Source organism: Dendrobates tinctorius, unplaced genomic scaffold (genome assembly GCF_039654945.1).
Source record: "Dendrobates tinctorius isolate UK_male_01 unplaced genomic scaffold, ASM3965494v1 ptg000094l, whole genome shotgun sequence".
NCBI classification, from domain to species: Eukaryota; Metazoa; Chordata; class Amphibia; order Anura; family Dendrobatidae; genus Dendrobates; species Dendrobates tinctorius.
Window position 1 is genome coordinate 1,996,002 of NW_027361762.1, and position 23,041 is coordinate 2,019,042.

The following is a 23,041-nucleotide window of genomic DNA, read 5'->3' on the forward strand; positions in this document are numbered from 1 at the left end:
ATTTCCTGTAGGCTGAGGAGCTGCAATATGTGTGATTGACTGATACAAATTCTGTATCTGATCAAATGAGCTGCTTCTGGCTCCGCTTACAAAGAGACTGCTTATATTATTTTGAAGAAAGAGGGAGACACAAGCGCAATATAGGGTCTTATCCCACAAATAAAGTAAGCGGTTTGACAAAAAACTGCTCACCTGGTAGTAGGTATTCAAAGCATGTATAGATGAAGGCTGCTGCAGATCCACAAGTCGGTCACCGACTATCTGAAACAGAGCTCTGCAAAGGAATACGTGGATTTCGTCCGCGCTGCCCAAATGATGAAATTCCAGAAGGTTAATAAGGTTTGACAGTGGTTTATTCTACGCGTTTCAAGGTTTTTTGCAACCTCTTCAGGATACCACCAGGTGGTATTTCCTGAAGAAGAGGTTGCAAAAAAACTTGAAACGTGTAGAATAAACCACTGTCAAACCTTATTAACCTTCTGGAATTTCATCATTTGGGCAGCGCGGACGAAATCCACGTATTCCTTTGCAGAGCTCTATATTATTTTGAAAAAGTAGTAAGCCATCATTTGTACATCCTGAATAATGCATTCTTGATGGTTACCTGCTAACAGCGTTGTCATACAATCCCAATGATAAACAGCACAGATATTCCAGAAGACTAGTCTGCATGCTTTTTATTGTAGCCCCTTTGCATTTCATGACACATATATCTGTCGCAAGCAAGGGTTAATTCCTGCTCTATGGTGGATATATATACAGAGAGATCTATATATACATGACCGTGCATGTTCTGCCACTGGGCCCAGAGAACAATAACCATGAACACTGATAAAAACCAATAAAACAATAAACATGCTTAACTGCTAATGCCGTTTCCATAATGACCCACCCTATGAAATAATTAACCTGAATGGTGAATGAACGCACCAAAAAAAGACAGAACTGCTTTCTTTTTCTATTTATCTGCCCCTCACCCCCCACCCCACCAGGGACAATTGGAGTAAGGAAAAATCATGTACCTGAAATGGTGTCAACAGATGCACCAAATCATCCCATCAACAGAAAAATAAAGTTAAGGCTTCAGATAACATTGAGAGAGAAAAAGAATTGGTTGCCCAGTCTAAATGGATAAGTCTGCAGTCACTGTGTGTCGGCAGACTTAAGAATGCCCCCAGCACTTGCACCGTGCATTGCGAGGTTTCTGAGCCAAGAATGGCAGTGATAGTTGCAGTATATGCACGCTCCTGGGCAGAACCTGTCCTAGTGGGTGCGACCTCGCTCCATACACTTGTATGGTGCGAGGCCATGCCCATCTAGTGATGTGGCCATCTAGTGGCTACGGCCTCAATACAAGTGAAAGGAGCGAGAAGGCCCCCACTAGACAGGCTCTGGCCAGGAGTATGCATAACGCATACATCACCGCCGTTCCCCGCGCTGGTGAATCCTCACAGTGTGTCCTTTGGGGGTTCATAAGTCTGCAGTCACTCACAGTAACACACAGAGTGCCTTGTAGACTTTTCATTTTAGACCGGACAACCCCTTTAATGAACCGACGCTCAAGTCTTTTCAAGCAGGCATCTGCTGTAAGTGTCCCTGTGCTATCTCCATAATGGGGTGTGACGGTTTTAAACGTACATGTGTTTTCTATAGCCTGGTTCATCTTTCCATATGCCCAAATAGAATTAGCAAAATATGCACAGTCTGGATCCTCCTTAGAAATTGTTGCAAAATTTTCCTGAAGTTATAACTTTCTTTTTCTTGGTGTAAACAATTTTGCAAGTTGTTTTGTATTCATTTTCAGCATAACTAATGTATAAGAAATATCCTGGTAAATGTATAGACCATGTGGCTCCCCCCATTTCAGGCATACTTCCTGGGGTGTGCCCAGAGCTCTGACACCGAGGCTCTGCCGGAGTCCCTACGCTGGCTGACACATCCTCTGGGAAAACACTTCTTCATCAGTTCTAACTGGACTGTGAAGGCTGCAGCAAAGGAGTCCATCTACAGCTCCTCAAGGAACCCAGGTATGAGGGACTTGTACCCTTACTGTCGCAGCGGAGAGCCATAACAAGGTCGTCTTTGGCAGCAGTTGATTTATTCTCCGATTCGATAACGTTCACAGATCGCTCTGTTATTAGTGATTGATCACCAAACCACTCACCGTTTTTCTCTTGCAGCTGATCCCATTGCTCAAATTAATCGGGCATTTTGTGAGTCTTTACTGGAGAAAGCGTTGTATGCTCTCGCAAAGCCAGAGGCAAGCAAAATCTCATTGGAGGAAGAAAGCTGGTATGGACAATGCTTGTGTGTGATTTACTTTCCCTAAATTTTAAGATGAACATCTGACCATATTCCTGTACCCTATTCCTTTGGAAAATTGGTGTTTGAGGTTTCCACCTATACCACTCATCTGTAGCTTGATCCTACAGGCATGGATCTCTAGGACTCTGCTTGGATTAAGGGGGTCACCTACGTTATTTTAAAGCGTAACCATTATCTTAATTTTTATTTCATTAATCAATAGTACACATAAAGATATATTACAGAGTTGCTAATTTTTATCTGCTGTTTTCTCCTCCTCGACTGGTCCCTTATGGTTTCATGGTTGAAATCTGTCTTCAGTGAACTGTCACAGTTGGTGCTTTTAAAATTCTATGAAGGGAGGAGCTATAGGCAGACACAGGTAGTAACAGTTCTCCATAGAGCTATAGAGGTAGGAGGAGCTAGAGGCAGACACAGGCAGTAAAAGTTCTCCATAGAGCTATGGAGGGAGGAACTAGAGGTAGACATGGGTAGTAACAGTTCTCCATAGAGCTATGGATGGAGAAGCTAGTGGCCGACACGGGCAGTAAGCGTTCTCCAAAATTCTATGGATGGAGGAGCTAGAGACAGACTCGGCAATAACAGTTCTCCATAGAGGTATGGAGGGAGGAGCTAGAGGTAGACATGGGTAGTAACGTTTCTCCATAGAGCTATGGAGGGAGGAGCTAGAGGCCGACACGGGCAGTAACGGTTCTCCATAGAGCTATAGAGGGAGGAGGAGCTAGAGGCAGACACAGGCAATAACAGTTCTCCATAGAGCTATAGAGGTAGGAGGAGCTAGAGGCAGACACAGGCAGTAACAGTTCTCCATAGAGCTATGGAGGGAGGAGCTAGAGGCAGACATGGTCAGTAACAGTTCTCCGAGGAGCTAAAGGCAGACACAGGCAGTAACGGTTCTCTATAGAGGGAGGAGGAGCTAGAGGCAGACACAGGCAATAACAGTTCTCCTTAGAGCTATAGAGGTAGGAGGAGATAGAGGCAGACACAGGCAGTAACAGTTCTCGGTAGAGCTATGGAGGGAGGAGCTAGAGGCAGACATGGTCAGTAACAGTTCTCCGAGGAGCTAAAGGCAGACACAGGCAGTAACGGTTCTCTACAGAGGGAGGAGGAGCTAGAGGCATACACAGGCAATAACAGTTCTCCATAGAGCTATAGAGGTAGGAGGAGCTAGAGGCAGACACAGGCAGTAACAGTTCTCGGTAGAGCTATGGAGGGAGGAGCTAGAGGCAGACATGGTCAGTAACAGTTCTCCGAGGAGCTAAAGGCAGACACAGGCAGTAACGGTTCTCTACAGAGGGAGGAGGAGCTAGAGGCAGACACAGGCAATAACAGTTCTCCTTAGAGCTATAGAGGTAGGAGGAGCTAGAGGCAGACACAGGCAGTAACAGTTCTCGGTAGAGCTATGGAGGGAGGAGCCAGACATGGGTTGTAACAGTTCTCCATAGAGCTTTGAGCACCAACTGTCATCTCTTATCTCAGTAATGGCAAAGTCTGTATTCACTGAAGGCACTGCAAATTTTGTCCATGAACTCACAATGTTGAGAGAGAATGTTTCGTCCAGGAGAAAGAAGCCGTTTTCTATGATAATATATCAGTGCAGTCTGTGAGGAAGGTGGCCCTAATAAGTCCGGTGGAAGAACCTGTAACACTTACTATAGTCAGTGCCATAACACACAGGTTAAAGTATGTTAACTTTGTATTCCGAAATTCATCGTAATTATGTACCTTGTATAATGTTGTGCAAGTGTATTAAAATACTTACTGATCACCGTCTTCCCTATAGTCCACAGCAGCTCCCGCTGTCTTCTGTCTCACTTGACGTGAAATCAGGCAAGCCGCACACAGCAGACTTTGTGGGGTTTCCCATTGTGAGTCCATGGAGCCTTGTTTTGAATCTCATAGACTTCCACTGGGAAAGCAGCTCCCGCTCCACATATTAGATGCTGTGTGAACTGTCAAAGCTGTAATGCTGTCACATAGGACCGGAGCGGCACTGGAAACCAGGGAAGACGGCAATCACAAAGGATTTTCATCCACTTTCACACAATTGCATACATAATTAGTATGAATTCTGAAATTTGATGAAAAATGTTATGAGACATCATCTTTAATATCAAGCCAGATGGGCCATCACTTTAGTCACTTGCTGTCCAAGACCCGCCAATTTCAGGACATCTTTTCCAGTTTTCTTCCATTGTTTTTCTATTAAGATGTTTGTTTTTTGTTCTGCAGTGAGTTTTCCAAAGCTCAAGAGTATTTGAAACTTTTAAGTGTGTTTGCGGACTCTGTAAGCGGCGTCAGCTTTCTCCCTATCGGAGGTTCATCCTGCATGCTGACCTCTACTAGTAAGTAAAAGTCACAGAAAATAACTGTTGTCAAATTTTTACATTCTTTACTTCTTTTTAAGATTTTATTTTTACTTCGTGGATTACTACTTGTTTTTACCAACAAAAAATCTAGTAATTGCAGAAGAGAAATAAACAGTATTCCCATTGTAACAGTGTGATTTGTGATTGTAGGCACAGATCCTGTCTGCCGCTGGTGGTACTCGGTGACCTCCATGGCTGTTGGCTGGATGCAGGGTGATGACACCGTAGTGAAATCTCATTATTTGGATGTGGAGAGGATACCGAAGCTGCTGGATCCTGAGTAAGCCCCTTCAGTAACGTCGAAAAATAATTTATTAAACACAAATCTAAAGAAAAATCAGTGTACTAAATATAAGATTGTTAATATCATTAACTCCTTCCTACTCCTTGTTGTGCTATTATGTCATGGGCGGTTGCCCCAAATACATTGTCAGAAGTGGAGCCCACGCCTTCAACGATAGGTGTTGGCCATAATATAAAGCTGATAGGCTGCAATGCAATGGTCCGGGTCTGTGCCTGCATTCATCCTGATGGGCTGTTTAACCCTCTAGATACCATGGTTAATAGGGACTGCAGCATCTATGGAGTTGACATAGGGAAGAGGACTCCCTATGTATATGAGGCTTTCATGAGTTAGTTGATACCAAGAGGATGGTTAAGTACACAGCTAACAAAATCCCCTCAAATCACGTATTATATTTAGAATCCCAAACAAAACAAACCATTTATATACAACATGCAAAAAAAACCTTTCAATGGCAAGATAATTAATGCCTTTTGGACAATATATGCACAAGACAGTTACTAGTATTTACCCTGAAGACGTTGCGCTACCTAACTGTGAAGGTTGGCCTATTATTCATGCAAAGAGCTCCCCCCTCTCCTCTCACTGGCCCTCCAATGCCCTAAATGTCCACTTTCAAGATGCCAATGGAGCAAAATCTGGTCTCAACTATGCAAATGTAATTCACAATCAATATTCCTATAGTCTGTGTTAAGTAGTCACCAACCTGAAGTGGCATTTTCCATACATCAGTAGCATTATTAGCTGTTCATCACCATGTGTCGTAATAACTGCTTCATTGATACAATTAGGTTATAATAGTATGTGCCCATCAGATTACGCTAAACACACATTAATTAACCCTTTTTTGTGGGTTATAATGTTGGTTTGCGTTGTTAACAGTGGTTTACATTATATTGGTTGTAGGGCACAGGACAATATATGGGGTGCCCAACTTATGCTGTAAATATGTGCCTCGGAATTTATATTGGTGTAACATATATAATTGTGTTCTTAAAGGGAATCTGCCTACAGGATTTTGCTATGTAATCGGAGAACAACCTAATTTAGGGACATAGGACTTGATTCCAGCAATGTATCACATTACTGGACTGCTTGGTGCAGTTTTTGGTAGAATCTCTGCTGTAGACCTAGTATATCTCTGAATACTGAACTCTATATAACCCCGCCCCCCACCACTGATTGGTAGATTCCTGTGTACCCTGTACATTGTCAGAAAGCAGCCAATCAGTGGATGGGGCGGAGTTATACAGTTTAGCCTGACTGGTCTTCACCTGACACCTAGGCCTGCTGTCATAATCTACAGCTGATAAAACACTCATTGTATTGAACCTAGAGCACACAGCCTAATAAGTGACACATCCCTGGAATCATGATCTCTTCCCCTACGTCATGGTCTACTGACAGATTGCCTTTACCTGTTCTTTTGTGTAGTATGCAGCTTGTTCCTGTCTGATGTGTTATGGTGAGTGCGTTTCTGAGTCAGCTGATAACTGATCTTATTTCTTATTCAGGAACCCCTTAGTGAAAGCCGTTGCTCACATGTGCAGAGCCTTGCATATGTCCTTGTCTGGGAAGACTGACAGCGCCCAAAATTCATTCAGTCAGTGTGAGAAAGCCAGCGCCTTTTTGTGGAATAGCCTGAACATGAACAGCACCAGCAATAATGATCTGAACAAGGTGATGACTGGATACATTGTGGCGCAACTTTTCTACTTTTCCTCCTTTTTTTCAGATCTCCTTGGCGTCACCGTGGTGCATTGTTGTTGCATTGCATGTGTTTAGCGTCTGTGCAATGTTTCTTCAGTGCAGTATGGAGGCTTCAGATCATCGTCGTGAAGTTGTGATAGACCAACATTTATATTGCAATAAATATATGTATATACCAATGGCGCTAAAGCGTACACCCACAGAACACAAAGCGGCAAGTAATAAGACAACACGCCACTCAAGTTGTCTCCATAAAATAATAATAATAAATAAACCTGATAGAAACTTGCGCTAATAAAATGTGTCTTGGTTAAATAAAGATATCTTACGAAGAAATCTATTACCTTTACTGAAGCTAAAAACTGGCGAGGCAGGGAAAAAGGTCTTCAGAATGCAGGGTGGATTTCCAGGTCCTTTCCCAATGATACTCCCCAACACAGGTATATACAAAGTAACTGGAGCTAAAGGGTGCTACCTCCTAGCATGCCGCCATCCCGGCCGGTGACTGGCACGTAGCTGGAGGTGTATATCGGCAGGCTGTAAGAGTACCAGCCGCCGCTTGCAAAAGTAGGCCTGCAAGGTCCGAAAAAGCTGAAGGACCTTGCGTGACGTCACAGTCACATGATAGATCACGTGACAGGCAAGAAAGCCCTATGGGGCGCTGATGGGGCCAGAAAGCAATGGCAAATCCTACGCGTTGCGGAATTCACTGATTCCTTCTTCAGGGATGGCCCCCTAGAGCAAGAGGAACCCTTATATAGCCTCCAGTATATAGCAATGGAGCATTATACTATGCATTAAAAGCAAATAGCTCAATCTCGCTATTTAAACCGTTTGGGATCAGAGTATTCAATTCAAATATCCATTTACTTTCCACCCTGGACATCTGATGGATAAAATTACCTTTCCTGATACTTCTTTTAACTATTTGAATCCCAGTCACTTTAGTGTCCCTTAGGGAGCTCCCATGATGTGTAAGATAATGATTAGAGAGGGGGTGACCTGTGAATTTCTTACAAATATTCCGTAAATGTTCCCCAATTCTGACATTTAAGGGACGTATCGTTCGACCTATATATAAATTTATCACATTTAATTTAACCTTTTTGACAAAATTTTTTGATTAGAGTTTCAGCCTCAGTTAAATAGTCCTGTGACCGAGGGCAGGCTGCGCGCGAATCTGGTACTCTGGCACCGCTTCATAGATGATATTTTTATTTGGTCTGGTGGGCCTACTCTTTTAACAGATTTTATTGATGAATTGAATAAAAATTGTTATTTTTTAAAATTTACCGCAACTACTAGTCTCACGGAGATTAACTTTTTAGACTTAAAAATCTTTATTGAGGACAACACCATTCAGACACAACTATTTCACAAACCCACTGATTCAAACAATTATATTTCGCTAGAAAGCTGTCATCTCCCAAGTTGGCTTCTTAATATTCCAAAGAGCCAATTCATACGGGCTCATAGAAATTGTTCCAAGTCACAGGACTATTTAACTGAGGCTGAAACTCTAATCAAAAAATTTTGTCAAAAAGGTTATGATACCCAATCCCTGCTAGCAACCAGGGAATATATTGGACATATACCAAGGGAACAATTCCTCAGACATAAAATAAAAAATAAAGAAAATATTAGTATAGACGAGATTCCTATCATCACCCAGTATAATTCAAATAGTCAAATTCTCAGAAAAATTGTAAATAAACACTGGGGTATTTTGAAGAATGATAAAATCATAGGGGAAGCTTTACCAGCTCGCCCTAGGTTTGTCTTTAGAAGGGCAAATAATTTAGGTAACCTGGTAGCCCCTTCTATTTCAGTATCTAAAAAAGGCCCCAATTCTCATTCACAACAGCAATTAAAAGGTTTTTTTCCCTGCAAAAAATGTGTATCTTGCAGAAAATTAGGCAGTAAGAAACAATTCTCTATTATAAATAAATCCATGGAGATTCAGATTCGTGATTTTATCACCTGTGACACGAAGGGGGTGATATATTGTATCACATGTCCATGCGATAAATTATATATAGGTCGAACGATACGTCCCTTAAATGTCAGAATTGGGGAACATTTACGGAATATTTGTAAGAAATTCACAGGTCACCCCTAATAAAGATATCTTTATTTAACCAAGACACATTTAATTAGCGCAAGTTTCTATCAGGTTTATTTCAACATTTATATTGCAAGCTTTTAATTTACTTTGTTCTCTTTAAGCTTGATTTATAGAAAATATTAATCAGTTATGAGTACATAACCAGATGGCTGAATCCGTCAGGATGGCCAAAGATCACATCCATAGTTTTTTTGCCAATATTGCATATATGTTAATTTTAGACCTTGGCCATTAATTGGGGTTTCTGGTTTTTGATATTGGTGACCTATCCTAAAGAATACGTGGCCAATATCTTGTTAGGTGCAGGCCTTTGTGAGCTGGGACGTGAACTAAACAGAGCTGGGCAGTTCAGCACCATTCACTCTGTGTAATGGCTGCTGCCGAGAGCAGCAGATCTGCTCACATCCTCTTGAAAAGTGGCTCAGGTAGTGCAGCTCATCCAGGATGGCACATTAATGCGAGCTGTGGCAAGAAGGTTTGCTGTGTCTGTCAGCGTAGTGTCCAGAGGCTGGAGGTGCCACCAGGAGACAGGCCAGTACACTAGGAGATGTGGAGGGGGCTGTAGGAGGGCAATAACCCAGCAGCAGGACCACTACCTCAGCCTTTGTGCAAGGAGGAACAGGAGGAGCACTGCCAGAGCCCTGCAAAATGACCTCCAGCAGGCCACAAATGTTCATGTGTCTGCACAAACGGTTAGAAACTGACTCCATGAGGATGGTCTGGGGGCCCGACGTCCACAGATGGGGATTGTGCTCACAGCCCAACACCGTGCAGGATGCTTGGCATTTGCCACAGAACACCAGGATTGGCAAATTTGCCACGGACGTCCTGTGCTCTTGACAGATGAAAGTAGGTTCACACTGAGCACATGTGACAGAGTCTGGAGACACCCTGTTGAGCGATCTGCCTGCAGCATCCTTCAGCATGACTGGTTTGTCAGTGGGTCAGTAATGGTGTGGGGTTGCATTTCTTTGGAGGGCCGCACGGTGTTGGGCTGTGAGCACAACCCCCTTCTGTGGACTTTGGGCACTCAGATCATCCTCATGGAGTCAGTTTATAATAGTTTGTGCAGACACATGCACATTTGTGGCCTACTAGAAGTCATTTTGCAGGGCTCTGGCAGTGCTCCTCCTGTTCCACAACCAACATTCAAAAGTGACCAAAACATCAGCCAGGAAGCATTGGTACTGAGATGTGGTCTGTGGTCCCCTCCTGCAGAACCACTCCTTTATTGCGGGTGTCTTGATAATTGCCAATAATTTCCATCTGTTGTCTATTCCATTTGCACAACAGCATGTGAAATTGATTGTCAATCAGTGTTGCTTCCTAAGTGGACAGTGTGATTTCACAGAAGATTGATTTACTTGGAGTTATATTCTGTAGTTTGTGTTCCCTTTTTTTGAGCAGTGTAGTTACCTATCAATGGATGCTATAGAAACAAAAATCCCAAAACAGTTGCGTAATTGTTTTGGGGATTTTTTTTTTTTTGTGCACTTGAAATTTGGTTTCCAGTACATTGAGTTGGAAGGGGTTACCTTGGGTCCTTATGACCTCCATATACTGTGATGGGGCATATAGGTTGGTGTGGTCGTACCTGTGTTTTGATGCAGTGGTAATTTTTCTAGGTTCTCCAGCTCCTGCTGTGTGACCTTCTGCTCTCCATGAGGACCTCATTGTGGCAGAAGCAGGCCTGTTCCACCCCAGCGTCAGGAGATGCGGCTCACGCTTCCACGTCTGTACTGACCGGATTCCAAAGAGACCTCAGCAGCCTCCGCAGGTTGGCCCTCACCTTTAAACCTGCACAATGCAAGGTATGCCCAATCACAGTGGTGGTGTATCAGAATGACAGGAATTATTTCATATTTTGAAGTCTCTAACTGAAACTTGTTCTATTTTAGTTGTTCCTGCATGAAGCCACAGTCCGTCTTATGGCTGGAGCAAGTCCCACTCGTACACACCAGTTATTGCAGCACAGCCTTCAGAAGCGCCCCCCAAATACCAGTAAGCCAGGTATTTCCTCATCTCATTACACCCTTCCATAATTGTTTAGCTAGATGGCCATAATAACCGCACCCCCCATCTGTGGGTATGAGAAATGGGTACGTGCACACGCTCAGAAATCTCAATCTTGCAAATGAATGAAAGGGCAGTACATGGTCAGGTATGCAGATCAGTGTAGGGGAATGTTCACACATGGCATTTTTGTAGCGTGTTTTCTTCTGCAGGAAAAACGTCCAAAATATGTGCATTTTCTTCCCGCAATTTTTTTTTTTACTTGCATTTTTGACCATTCGTTAGAAAAGTTGAAAATTACTAAAATTACTGTAAGAATTGACCTTCTGCAGATTAAAAAAAAATATCCAGCAGCATAAAAAGTGCAAGGAAAAAGAAAAAAAAAAAACAAATGTGGGCATGAGATTTCTGAAATTGAATTTACTGTCGGTGCTGTAAAAAACAGCGTTATTGCCGTAGGAAAAGCCACTGCAAAAATGCTCCAAAGTCACCAGAGCAGAAAGGACCCTGATGGTTAAGAATCTTGGAGGTCCTTTTTCATGCTGATAACAAAGTGTGATTTGGATTTGGGGTGAGGAGGTCACTGCCATGGTTTTGATCGTAGTGACTTTAGGTTCCCGATTCCCATTTTCATACCAGCTTGTAAAATTGTCTGCAGCGTGCTACTTATTTGCATTGATGACTTTGGTGATCTGTAAAATGTATTGTAATAAGGGTTTGGCTAACAATGCTGCACAGGAAAACATGAATTATCTAGTGTAATCAATGTGAACATCCTTAAAGCAGATTTATCAGTAACTTTCACATTTGCATGCAGTGTTAAATAGATCCTTTAGACCCGATGAAGTTAGTGTACTTACCGTATATACTCATTTATAAGCCGAACACCACCCCCCCTAATTTTGCCACTAAAAACTGGGAAAACTTATTGACTCATGTATAAGCCGAGGGTTAATGGTGGTCCATAGGAAAAAAAACCATATGCTGCCGCACAAGGGTTAATGCTACCCCATAAGATGCTCCATAAATACCCCCATAATATGCTGCTGCACAAGGGTTAGTGCTGCCCCTTAAGATGCTCCATAAATACCCCTTATTTGCTGCTGCCGCTTCTGCAATTAAAAAAAAAATAAATAAAAAATGACATACTCGCCTCTCCGTCGCTGGGGGCCAGGTACCAGTGTCCTGAGTCCCCGACACTGGCGATATAGTCCCTGTTCCATCGCTGTCCACCGCTCTGTCTCCCGGGTCTCTGCAGTGACAGCAGAGGGCGCACACTGACTACGTCATTGCTCCCTCTGCTGAACGTCACAGCAGGAGGACCCGGAGACACAGCAGTGCACGGCGAAGGAAGGGGGACGGGTGAATATTGCTCTTCCCCAGTCATACTCACCCCCTCCTGGTGCACTGTCTTCTCTGCAGCCCCTGCTTCTCCCTCGGTTGTCTTCTTCCTGCGTTCAGCGGTCACGTGGTACCGCTCATTAAACTCATGAATATGCGCAGGGGCTGCAGAGACTGTGCCAGGACGGGTGAGTATGGTCTCTGACACCCCGCGCTCCCCCTCCCCCGCCCACCCCCAGTATATGACTCGCGTATAAGCTAAGAGGGGGAATTTCAGTAAAAAAAAAAATGGGCTAAAAATCTCGGCTTATACGAGAGTATATACCGTACTTTCAAAATGCATGTCACAATGGCTGTGGTGTTCTGAAAATAAAGTCAACATTTTATCCAGCTCACTTTTGTATCAGGTCAGGAAACTTTCAAAAAGGATTATGCGGCCATTTTAACTTGGATTTTCATCCAGTCTCATACCAGTTTAAGAATTTATGGATCAGATAGATTTGGATTAAGAAATCTGGTGACAGATTCGCTATAAAGGAAATGTGTCATCAGACAATAACTCATTGTTTAAATCAGATTTTTATGTTTTTAAATGTATTTACATATGTTTTTTATTTTGGCAATTTATTTTTTTGACTCGTGTTAAAAATTAGAAATGTTTAAACTGTCCTCTGGGGTTTTACTAGGCTTGTACTTCCTGTTCTTTCAGGAAATTCACATGTAGCAATAGACAGGCTCTGACCTTATCTTTTGTGTTGAAGCATCTATTGAGCATGTGCAAAAGTCACTGTGAAGAGAGGAGGAGCAGATCAGCTACTGGAGCAGTCAGGAGAAAACCAGCTACTCTTAGGAAGCAATGATGTACAAGTCCAACGTTTGAAAATATAAACTTTATTATATCAAAAAGGATTCATTAAAAAATTGAAATAAGTAGACTATTCGAATGGGAAATAATACATCTACACCAAAATTCAGCACAAATGCCACTGAAAAAAGGGGCACACCCACCCCATAAGGGCACCAACCAGGGATGATAATGAGTAGTAAACAACTAATGCGCATGTAAATAATCCATTGATGCATCACATATTGTGGTCTGCGCTATAAATACAATGCTGCACAATATTAGCGCTATGTGATAAATATAAGGCTCATGGTAGATCCATACAGAAATTAACAATGGTGACTAGTACAATAATTGCCCATAAATAAAGTGTAGAGTGCGCAGCTCCCCTATATCAAGTATAGAGCTTATGGAATTTCATAATATACCCGTAACAGTTACCATAGTGGTAAATAGCATAATTCTCTTTTGATCAAATGCAGAGTGCGCAGATCCTGGAAGGGGTCCAGGGGGGGTGTGCCCACTACAACGTACGTCAGGGGGCGCACACATCCCTTCTCTGGTGCTCTTTTTTTATACTTACTATCGCCATTAATTCCGGTCTACGTGCGGCGTCTCCTGACCGGAAGTGAAGGTTAAAACCAGCCAGACACTCATTTATTTGAAGAAAGAAAAAACATTTTTAATAGTTGAACAAAATTTACACCACAAACAATCCACTAAGGTTGAAGAAGAGAACAAATAGCCTGTGTGACTTTCGACCTCGTCTAGGTATTTTTTTAAACAACGCTAGAAGACAAGTGAAAACAAACATAAATTTTCAGAATTAAATTAAAGCCAATCAATAGGTTACAATTAATTTGATATACAGATAATGGTAAACCATATATAAAATTGCCATAGGTGGTGACCTAAAAATGTCTCATGATGACCGCTAATATGAATCAAGGAGGACATACAAATCGTTACGGACCTTGCAGATATGGTGACCAAGGATTCCCTTGGTCACCATATCTGCAAGGTCCGTAACGATTTGTATGTCCTCCTTGATTCCCTTGGTCAGCATACCACTTCTTGATCTAAATGTTTGGCCCCAATAAAATAAAAAAACCTATACTCTACTCCTGTGCTGGCACCATTCCAGCCGTGTCAACCCTCGCGGTCCTGGGGTTATAGTGCGGCTGTTGTGACCCCCGGCGCCCATCAGCACCGTCATCACTATCTCCGCCTTCGGACAAATCGAACATGAAGAGGAAGTCCAGGTTGCAGCTGATCTATCACTTCCTCTTCATGTTCAATTCGACAGGAGACGGAGATAGTGATGACGGCGCTGATGGGCGCCGGGGTCTCATGTCACAACAACGGTACGGGAGCCCTGTCTTTAAATAGTAGGTAATTTTCTGAGGACACTTTGCCTTAAGTCTCATGTCTAATTTGTTGGCATTTTACTGAAATTACAATATGCATGCTTAGGTTTTGCTTTTTTTCCACTTCCAGATGACCTTGAATCATTACCAGGACAGAGAGAGAGAGCTACCGCCATCCTCCTGGCGTGCCGCCACCTCCCACTATCGTTTTTATCTTCTCCCGGCCAGAGGGCAGTAATGTTAGCTGAGGCTGCACGGACTTTGGAGAAGGTGGGCGATAGGCGCTCATACCACGATTGCCAGCAGATGATGGTTAAGCTCAGTGGGGGCACGGCCATGGCAGCTTCTTGAGACCCGCTGCTTTCTTTTGGTCTGGCATCAACTACTGAACATCATCCATGAGTAAATACCAATAATGCCCCATTGAGAAACTCTGTGTTAAAAATATTCTTCAGGAAGGGACGATCATCAGCTGCATCATCTGATACATTATTTGTCAGTTGCATTCTCATCAGACTTGCATTATGTCGGCCTACGATGATAGAATATACAGCTCTGATCTCTGTGATTTAGCCCCCCGTAGCACTTTTCAGTGCAAGCCAATTGTACATCTGGATTATCTGGAGGGTACATACACAAAATGTCTTTAAAACCCAGGGCAACCAAAATTTTTCAAGTGGAAGATGCTTCAGGAAAACACTGGCGGTGTTTTTTCCTGAAGCGTTTTTTTTTTTTCTTGACGTCTGTAAATTCATTTTTTGCGACTTTACCCCCAGCATTATTTTTTGGACGAGTATTTATAAACTACTTATCGTCTTCTGCCCGTAGAATGGTCAGGTCCCTTTTTAAGCTGTTTCATTAATCTGAATAAAAGACATAAAGCAAGTAAGACGATGAAAAGCCTGAACATATGCACAGCAGGTCGACTCTACATGAGCCGTAGGTTCTCCTGTAGTCCCTACGAGGAGTCTTCTCATGTTGTTTCTTCCTCTCTCTTTCCTCTAGTCCAGTGGTTCCCAAACTCCAGTCCTCACAGACCTCAACAAGTCATGTTTTCAGGATTTCCATAGTGTTTGGCTAAGTTCACACGTAGCGGGAATTCCGGAATTCCAGAATTCCATTCCGCGGGAAAATCGCATTTTAAATTCCCGCGATTTTCCCGTGGAAAAACTAGCGATTTGCAAGCGTAATTGGCTTGCAGAATGCTACCGTTTTTCAAGTGATCTGTAGCATCGCTTGGAGAACTGATTGACAGGTTGGTCACACTCGCCAAACAGTGTTTGACGAGTGTGACCAACTTTTTACTATTGAGGCTGCCTATGAAGCATCAATAGTAAAAAGATCTAATGTTAAAAATAATTTAAAAAAAATAAATCAGGTTATATTCACCTTCTGGCGTCCCGCGCAGCTTCCCCAGGCCTCCACGATGCTCCCGGCAGGTCCCGTTCCCAGTGATGCATAGCAGCAATGACCTTTGATGATGTTGCGGTCTTGCGAGACCGCTACAGTATCGCGAGACAGTGACATCAGCAAAGGTCATTATCGCAATGCATCACTGGGAGCGGGAGCTGCCGCGTGTATCGCTGAAGCCTGGGGACGCTGCGCGGGACATCGGAAGGTGAATATAACCCAATTTTTTTCATTTTAATTCTATTTTTTACAGGGATATGGTACCCCGAGCCCGGAGGACAGTCTCCTCTCTTCCGGACCGTGGGTACCATCCGCAAATGTTCTGCTTATTTTTCACATTGTAGGCACAGCCACATGCGGAAAGTAAGCAGAACAATGCATTCCTATGTGGGCGAAATTGCAGCGATTCCGCAAAATAATGAGCATGCTGCGGATTTTTCTGCGATGCGATTCCGCCGTGGGAAAATCCGCTGCATTAGCACAGCATTGCGGAATCCCATAGGATTGCATGGGATGCTGTTTTTTTACGTTTTCGTGGCAAAATCGCACGTTAAAAACCGTCGCGAAAAATACGCGATGTGTTAACACAGCCTTACTCGTGAGAGAATTCCTGATGCCTTGATGATTCTTCCATCACCTGTGAAATACTGAGGAAATCCTGAAAACGTGACATGTTGGGGGCCGTGAGGACTGGAATTTGGGAGACACTGCTCTAGCCTATCGCCCTCCTTACCTAGGTAACTGGTCACTCTTATACTGCAGGGTGGTCGGTAACCTAGGCAATGAGCCGGACACTATAGAATTAGGAATCCCTCTATTCCTGAGAACTGAGGATTTTCAATAGAGAAAATGCCTAGTTGCTGGATTTCACAAGCACTCTTGCAATCTTAACAATTTAAGAACTTGAGACGCCCCCTTTAAGTTTGGAATATCTAATAGTACACCACCAGACTTAAAGGCTTAGCAGAGAACAGGGTTGGCACTGCATGCTTTTTGCTGTAGCTTTCCCCATTTAAGGTGCAAGTGCCTTTTATGTGGACAATTTGTAGATCCTCCTGGCAATTTCCTTTTTCGCTCCCATTTTAGAAATCGCTCTCTTCAAGAAGATCTTGTATTGGTCCTCTCATTCTAAATGTTTCAGTAGAGTATCGGAGCCTAAAGCATTCTACCTGTGCTGGAGCATACAGCTAGGATTTAGGAGGTTACGCTGCCTACACAATGCATAGATGGATACTTACAGCATGGCCACCTTCTCTTAGACCAGGGGTGAGGAATCTTTTTTCTGCCAAGGGCCATTTTGATATTTATACCATCCTTCGGGGGCTGTACAAACTTCGCGCACAAAGTACATCCTGACTCTGGCACTGGTGTCAGGATGTAATCTTCACTGCATGCCCTTCAGTGTTCAATAGTGAACACTGCGTGTGTATGCTCACAGAGCAAGAAGAAATTAAGGAGCTGGTGGTAGCCAAAGCACTGCAGTCCCTGAGAATCTGCCCGGGGGCCGGATAAAAGGTCATTAAGGGCCGTAAATGGCCCTGGGGCCTGAGGTTCCCCACCCCTGTCCTAGATGCTACTCGTATGTTCCCAGAAACACTGTATGCGGTGGTGGAGCAGCACTCGGAACGCACCATATTTGCTTGCTTTTCTGTGCTTGTTCAGGAGCCCTCTAGTTATCCTCATGGTACTGACTGTAGATGGCCGGGCAGGGGCTGCTCTTTGTATTTGCTTCTGAGAACCTAGACAAGTCGCACAGTGCGGCCAGTACATGGGTAAAGCCGTAGCCAGGAGCAGTGGGACATGAATGAACTTTCGATATGATATAACATTTCATCCAGTTTTTTTCTAAAACAAATTAATGAGAAGAGAACGACATTCTCTCCCTGCCCCTTCTTACAGGACACGTACAAAAGTGTCCTAAATTTGGACTGGAAGCCATTGTCTATAGTCATTCCTATGAGTCACGAACTATAGGGTTGAATAGAAAAAGCAACTTCAGTTCTACACAGGACACTGACCAGTTCAGCACCCCTCATGGTAGCTCACGTATTCTTCCGGAGGGGCGCACACTGTCCACTTAATGCACTAGAAGATGAAATTGCCACCGCTAATATTTCCAGTATCTGCATAGCCACCGTGCACTGCAATAACAGTTTATTATGGAAGTGTTACTATAAATGAATGGTTTCCTGCTTCTTCCGGGGTTGCACAGAAATGGTAACGTTTGCTCTCTCTCCTCCATTCACATTATGCCACATTGGTTAGTTCGTCATCAACAAGAATTCATTTTCCACCTCCAAATGCTACAGGACCAACATGTATAGGTATATAATACACGTGTACATGTCCAGCTCTAATTTTTTTTATAGGCTTGTTGCATTTTCGGATCATTATCATTGTTAATATTCATAAGAAGTAAAACGTTGTAAAATAAACCTGAAAGTTGCTTGTTTGTACAAATAGAAACCTGTAGGCTGATACCTGTATATGAGTATATATTTTTTGTAATTTCTACATGAATGTGTAGGCATTTGGCAAAGCATGTGTATATTTTGCATATTTATTTCTTGTATGTTCAGCAGTAGAAGTTTAAGGATTTTCCTATGTGTACCACTTTTTAGCAATTACATGGTTTTCTTTGGTTATATTTGGTATTAAAAACTATCCTGTAGACTGTGAGCCCTCGCGGGCAGGGTCCCCTCTCCTTATGTACTTGTGTGTCCCTTGTCTTACACATGTTTATTATACTTGTCTATATTTCCCCTTTTCACATGTAAAGCGCCAAGGAATAAATGGCGCTATATAAATGCATAATAATTGTTTTCTAAATAGCGCATTTTACCAAACTCGCTTTATATTATGGAAAAAGCTTTCATCATATCTGACATGTATCAAGAGAATAGTCTGACCATGCTTTATTGTACTCGGTCTTCAGTTTCACTTAAGTGTATTATGGGTTTATTTTTGCACCTGTGTTATGACTGACTGCAACTGCACTGACCTCGGTTTAATGACTCGATCCAACGACCGCATCATAATGATTAAGGTGCAGACTGGTCAAGATTTTGTGACCTAGACCTGAGAGGTAGACATACAAGAAGCCGCTCTCACTCTGGAGAACCAAACCCATGGGATTCATCTGATGGGCCACCATGTGCTACAGGGAAACTGTCTGGCTGTGGCTTCCCCTGACATATCCAGTGCTTTACACCTTCAGTGACACATTCACCATACTTTGTGACATGACACGTCAGGACTTCTTGTTCTTCATCTTTCGAAAGAACATAGAATGCTGCTGTTGGTATGGATCTGATTGTGATCCGGTCATGGTTGAGATGAAACCACAGTTCTTACCATTTCAAAGCCTTTATTGCCATGTTATTTCAGTGGGAGCAATATATATATGTTAGTTGATGGTATATCCTTGGTCCTTGTAACTACCATGTATTATTGTGCTTGGAGTCGTGCAGCTTGTAGACCTGTTACATGGACAACATTCAAAATACCCGCTGATAGTTGTAGTCCATCAAGCTAAAAAATTGCTTGTTAGTCTAAAACTGGTGATTGATTAGAACCCACCGATTTTGCTCATCTAATGTGATGACGGGGGCGATGAACATCTCGCAGGTTGAATTCGAACTCCCAATACTCCTGTACTTTAGACTCAAAAGTATACTACACCCTCGCCAAAGAGAGAGCCTGAACACCGGGCCAAGTTGAGTGTCCATGTCTAGTTGGGAGACATAGCTGAAGTAGACAGTCAAGGCCAATGGTTTTGACTCACATTTTGTTTTTTCACAAAGTTTCCTGCTTCGCTGTCTTTACTTCTTTTGGTCAGAGGTTTATATGGTTGCTAAAGTCTAATTTACGCTTTTCATAGGTTTTTACACTTTTAACAAATGCATCAAGTTTCTATTTACAATTTTGCCCCTTATTTTTCAAGACATGAGGCCAAACCCTGGATGATGGCAACACATTCTTCGCTTAACCAGTGCTTGGAACTTATCGCAATTTCTGTGCTTTTGTTTGCCCTCTTGTTTTTTAAGGTTGACCACAATTTTATCTGTGATTGAGCTCTGGAGAGTTTGCTGACCATGGACCCAAAATGTCAATATTCACCGAGCCACTTGGTTATCACTTTTGACTTGTGGCATAAACTCCATCATGATGAAAAAGCATTGTTCATTACCAAATTGCTCCAGGGTCATTAGAACTTCTCTCCTTGAAGGTCTTGTTGAATTACAGGCAATCTTACAAGTGGCAATGTCCTTGCCTGTAAAGCCATTTTGATTCCTTGACCTTGTTAACATTTTATCTTGAGCTATCAAAAAGATCATGTGTCGTTCGGTGGAATTGTGGTTTTTGTGATTAAAGTTAATTTTCATGGTAAGGAATGACTTTGCAATTCATTCGATCACTCCTCATAACAATCTAGATTTTGTGAAAATTGCCTCTATAAGAATTTAAGCAGCAAACATTGTGAAAAAACAAAAATTTGTGTCTATCTCAAAGCTTTTGGCCACACTATCCGTAGTCTCTGTGGCACCTCTTGTTCGTTCTTTTAGCAAAACAATCTCTCCTTATTGTGTCATTAAGCAAGCCACATTTTTTCTGTTTGATTCCATGTGAATAAAAAAATGCCATCCTTTGGAACCTGAAGCAAATGGAGGTACAGTCCGCAGAATTCCATAGGAGCCATATTTTACTGGCCGTACAGAGCTGCATTACGGCAGTGTGCTTGATCCCTTTAACTGGCCTCATTTCTAGAGCCGTGGCAACCATTCTCTGCTGTCTTTCACCATGGTTAGGTGTGTTTTTTTTTTTTATACTGTACTTTGCAAATTTATATATTTATTGTGTATTGTCTCTCTTTTGAACAAAGCAATTTGATACAAATTTTTCCAAGTATTGGTGCGGCTTTCTAAACTTTCCTTTTCTATTACTATTCAGGTTGTATTTTTCACTTTTTACAGAAAGCGAGTTTGACTTGAAAGCATTGAATCTGTATAGCTACTTTGTATCCACTTTTTTGGTATAAATACCGTACACTTCTTCAAAATGTTACTAACGAGTAGTGTTTCAGACACAGCAGAGCTCACCTATGGATCCAGCAATATGATATAGGTCTGACATCATCCTGTGTATATATCCCATTGACAGACCCCCTTACTTATGGCAGCATATTGGAAAACGGCTAGATATACAGTTCTCTAATATATCCGGAAAAGCAAAAGCATTGCTTTCACTTGTTTATACGACGTTATTCATTTTGCCTTTAACCTATAATGTAACATTATGGACATTTCTTGTTCTTTTGGTAAGTTTGTACATATCTATGAATTGTATAATAAAAATAGCAATACTGTGTTATGGTAAATATATTCTTAAATTACAGGTTATTTGCAAAGTGTGGAAAGAAAAGTAAAACATTTTGTTTCTATTTTAAGTAGAATAAAATACACTTTTTGCCAAGAAATCTATTGTGGATTTTTTTTCTATTGCTTTTATTTTTTTTTCTCTTGCCATGCACTCGCTAAATCTGAAAAAAAAAAAAAAAAAGTTAAGGGTGTAACTCAACTTTGGATGTTATTTATTTGACAAGCATATCAGTTGCCTGCAGAAAGGTCCTAAGACCCCCCTCCATTATTCAATAGACCCCAGACAGGGTGCATCTTGGCAGACAGGAGTTTAGAGTGGGGTACAGATTCAAAGAAAGCACAGGCTTTGTATTCTCCGCTTTCTATTGAATCCACACTCTGGTCTTAGGGCGCGTTCAGACAGGAGCTCTGCACTCCTATTTGCTGAGCCGCTCACAGTTATGGGGTCTATTGAGCAATCGTTGAGGGTCTAAGAGCCTTGATCCCCTTTCCCACCGACCTGCAGTCAATTAAAGTGACTGTCAAATATGAAAGATCCTTTAGATACTCTTTAATATCCTGGCCAACACTATCTGAGGCTAGTAGTAACACTGGTGGACGCACCTAGTCTTCAGTCAGAACATGTATTAAGAAATGCACTCCTCAGCATTGATATTGCAACACACAATAGTGGAAAAATAAAAATCATTAAAGGAATAGACATGGAAATGGTATGTAAATAATGAAAAAACACAATTTTTAAAACAAGTATTTTCAGTATTTAATATGAATGGCATGCATAAAAATACACGCCTTCTCTGAATTCAAGATGTTATTTATAATTGTCTGAGAAATGTTCTGCCACGCTACACTGCATGTAGCTGGGCACAGAAATCATCAAGATCCACTGCTGTCGGCTTCCTTTACAATTGCGGACCAATGATAACCTGTCTGGAGATGCTACAGGCTATTATAGCATGTTTAGGCCACAGAGGCCGCTCACAGGAGCCTAAATATAACATGCCAGAAAAGGCAGCCATATTTTCCAGCATAAAGCACAAAAACTAATGCACTATCAGGATGCAACCCCTATTGATAAAGTTGGATGCAACACGGGCAAAATACTGATGAAACATCAGCTAGCATACCTACCAATTCATGGAGGGGGTGATTGCTTAGTATTAGAATTGCACACAAAAAGCGTTTGTTCAAGGCGCAGGTCACACATGTAGTGCTTGGTGTCTGGCTTACAGCCTATTAGTGATGTCCATACTATTAGATTAGGCAGGATGCCCAGTACTATATAAGTGCACCCCATGAGGACAGACCCCCCCCCCTCCCGTTTACATGGCCAACATTGATATATATGTTATGAATTATTGGTCGATATTTTGCCCAAAATAGACAAGCTCACAACCCGCATCAAAGACCCTTTTTTGCTGTGTTAATTATTGAATTGGGGGGGGACTTTTAATTCCTTTCTCTTTTAATGATTGAGCACAGTTAACTGTGGTATCACACATGTGAGTTCGCCACAAATTTCTTGAAAGGTACTGTGCTGGCACCATTGTAGATTCTCATTCTTTATGCCAGATCACAGCTGTGGTAAGCCTACGACACTGACAAAAACCTCAGCAGCAATCAGCCATTGTGGACTAAATGTAAAGCAGTCACTTACCTTTGGAAGACATGACCATTACAATTACCTGCACAATGTATACTATGAACATGATTCACATAAAAGTGCCCCAAACCTTTTTTTTCAAATCCTTAAAGCTCTTAATGTCTAGATTCCTATGGAAACAGAAAAAATTGCCTCTTAAGTTCCTTTCATACCCGAACTCCTCGGGAGGTCTGGGAGTCCCTGATCCTTATA

General features: G+C 42.2%; 1 protein-coding gene across 3 annotated transcripts in view; it reads left to right on the forward strand.

Annotated features, from left to right (window-relative positions):
• Positions 1-21,284, forward strand: part of SREBF2 (sterol regulatory element binding transcription factor 2) — a 93,321-nt gene extending 72,037 nt beyond the window's left edge. For 2 of the 3 annotated variants that reach the window (XM_073586641.1, XM_073586643.1), the window contains 8 exons: positions 1,868-2,027; positions 2,181-2,292; positions 4,558-4,670; positions 4,845-4,974; positions 6,513-6,678; positions 10,459-10,644; positions 10,732-10,843; positions 14,529-21,284. In XM_073586641.1, the coding sequence (XP_073442742.1) occupies positions 1,868-2,027; positions 2,181-2,292; positions 4,558-4,670; positions 4,845-4,974; positions 6,513-6,678; positions 10,459-10,644; positions 10,732-10,843; positions 14,529-14,749 (1,200 nt within the window). In that variant the 3' untranslated portion in view covers positions 14,750-21,284. The remainder of the gene's footprint in view (positions 1-1,867; positions 2,028-2,180; positions 2,293-4,557; positions 4,671-4,844; positions 4,975-6,512; positions 6,679-10,458; positions 10,645-10,731; positions 10,844-14,528) is intronic. The other variant, XM_073586642.1, reaches the window with a different exon arrangement.
• Positions 21,285-23,041: the final 1,757 nt, after the last annotated feature.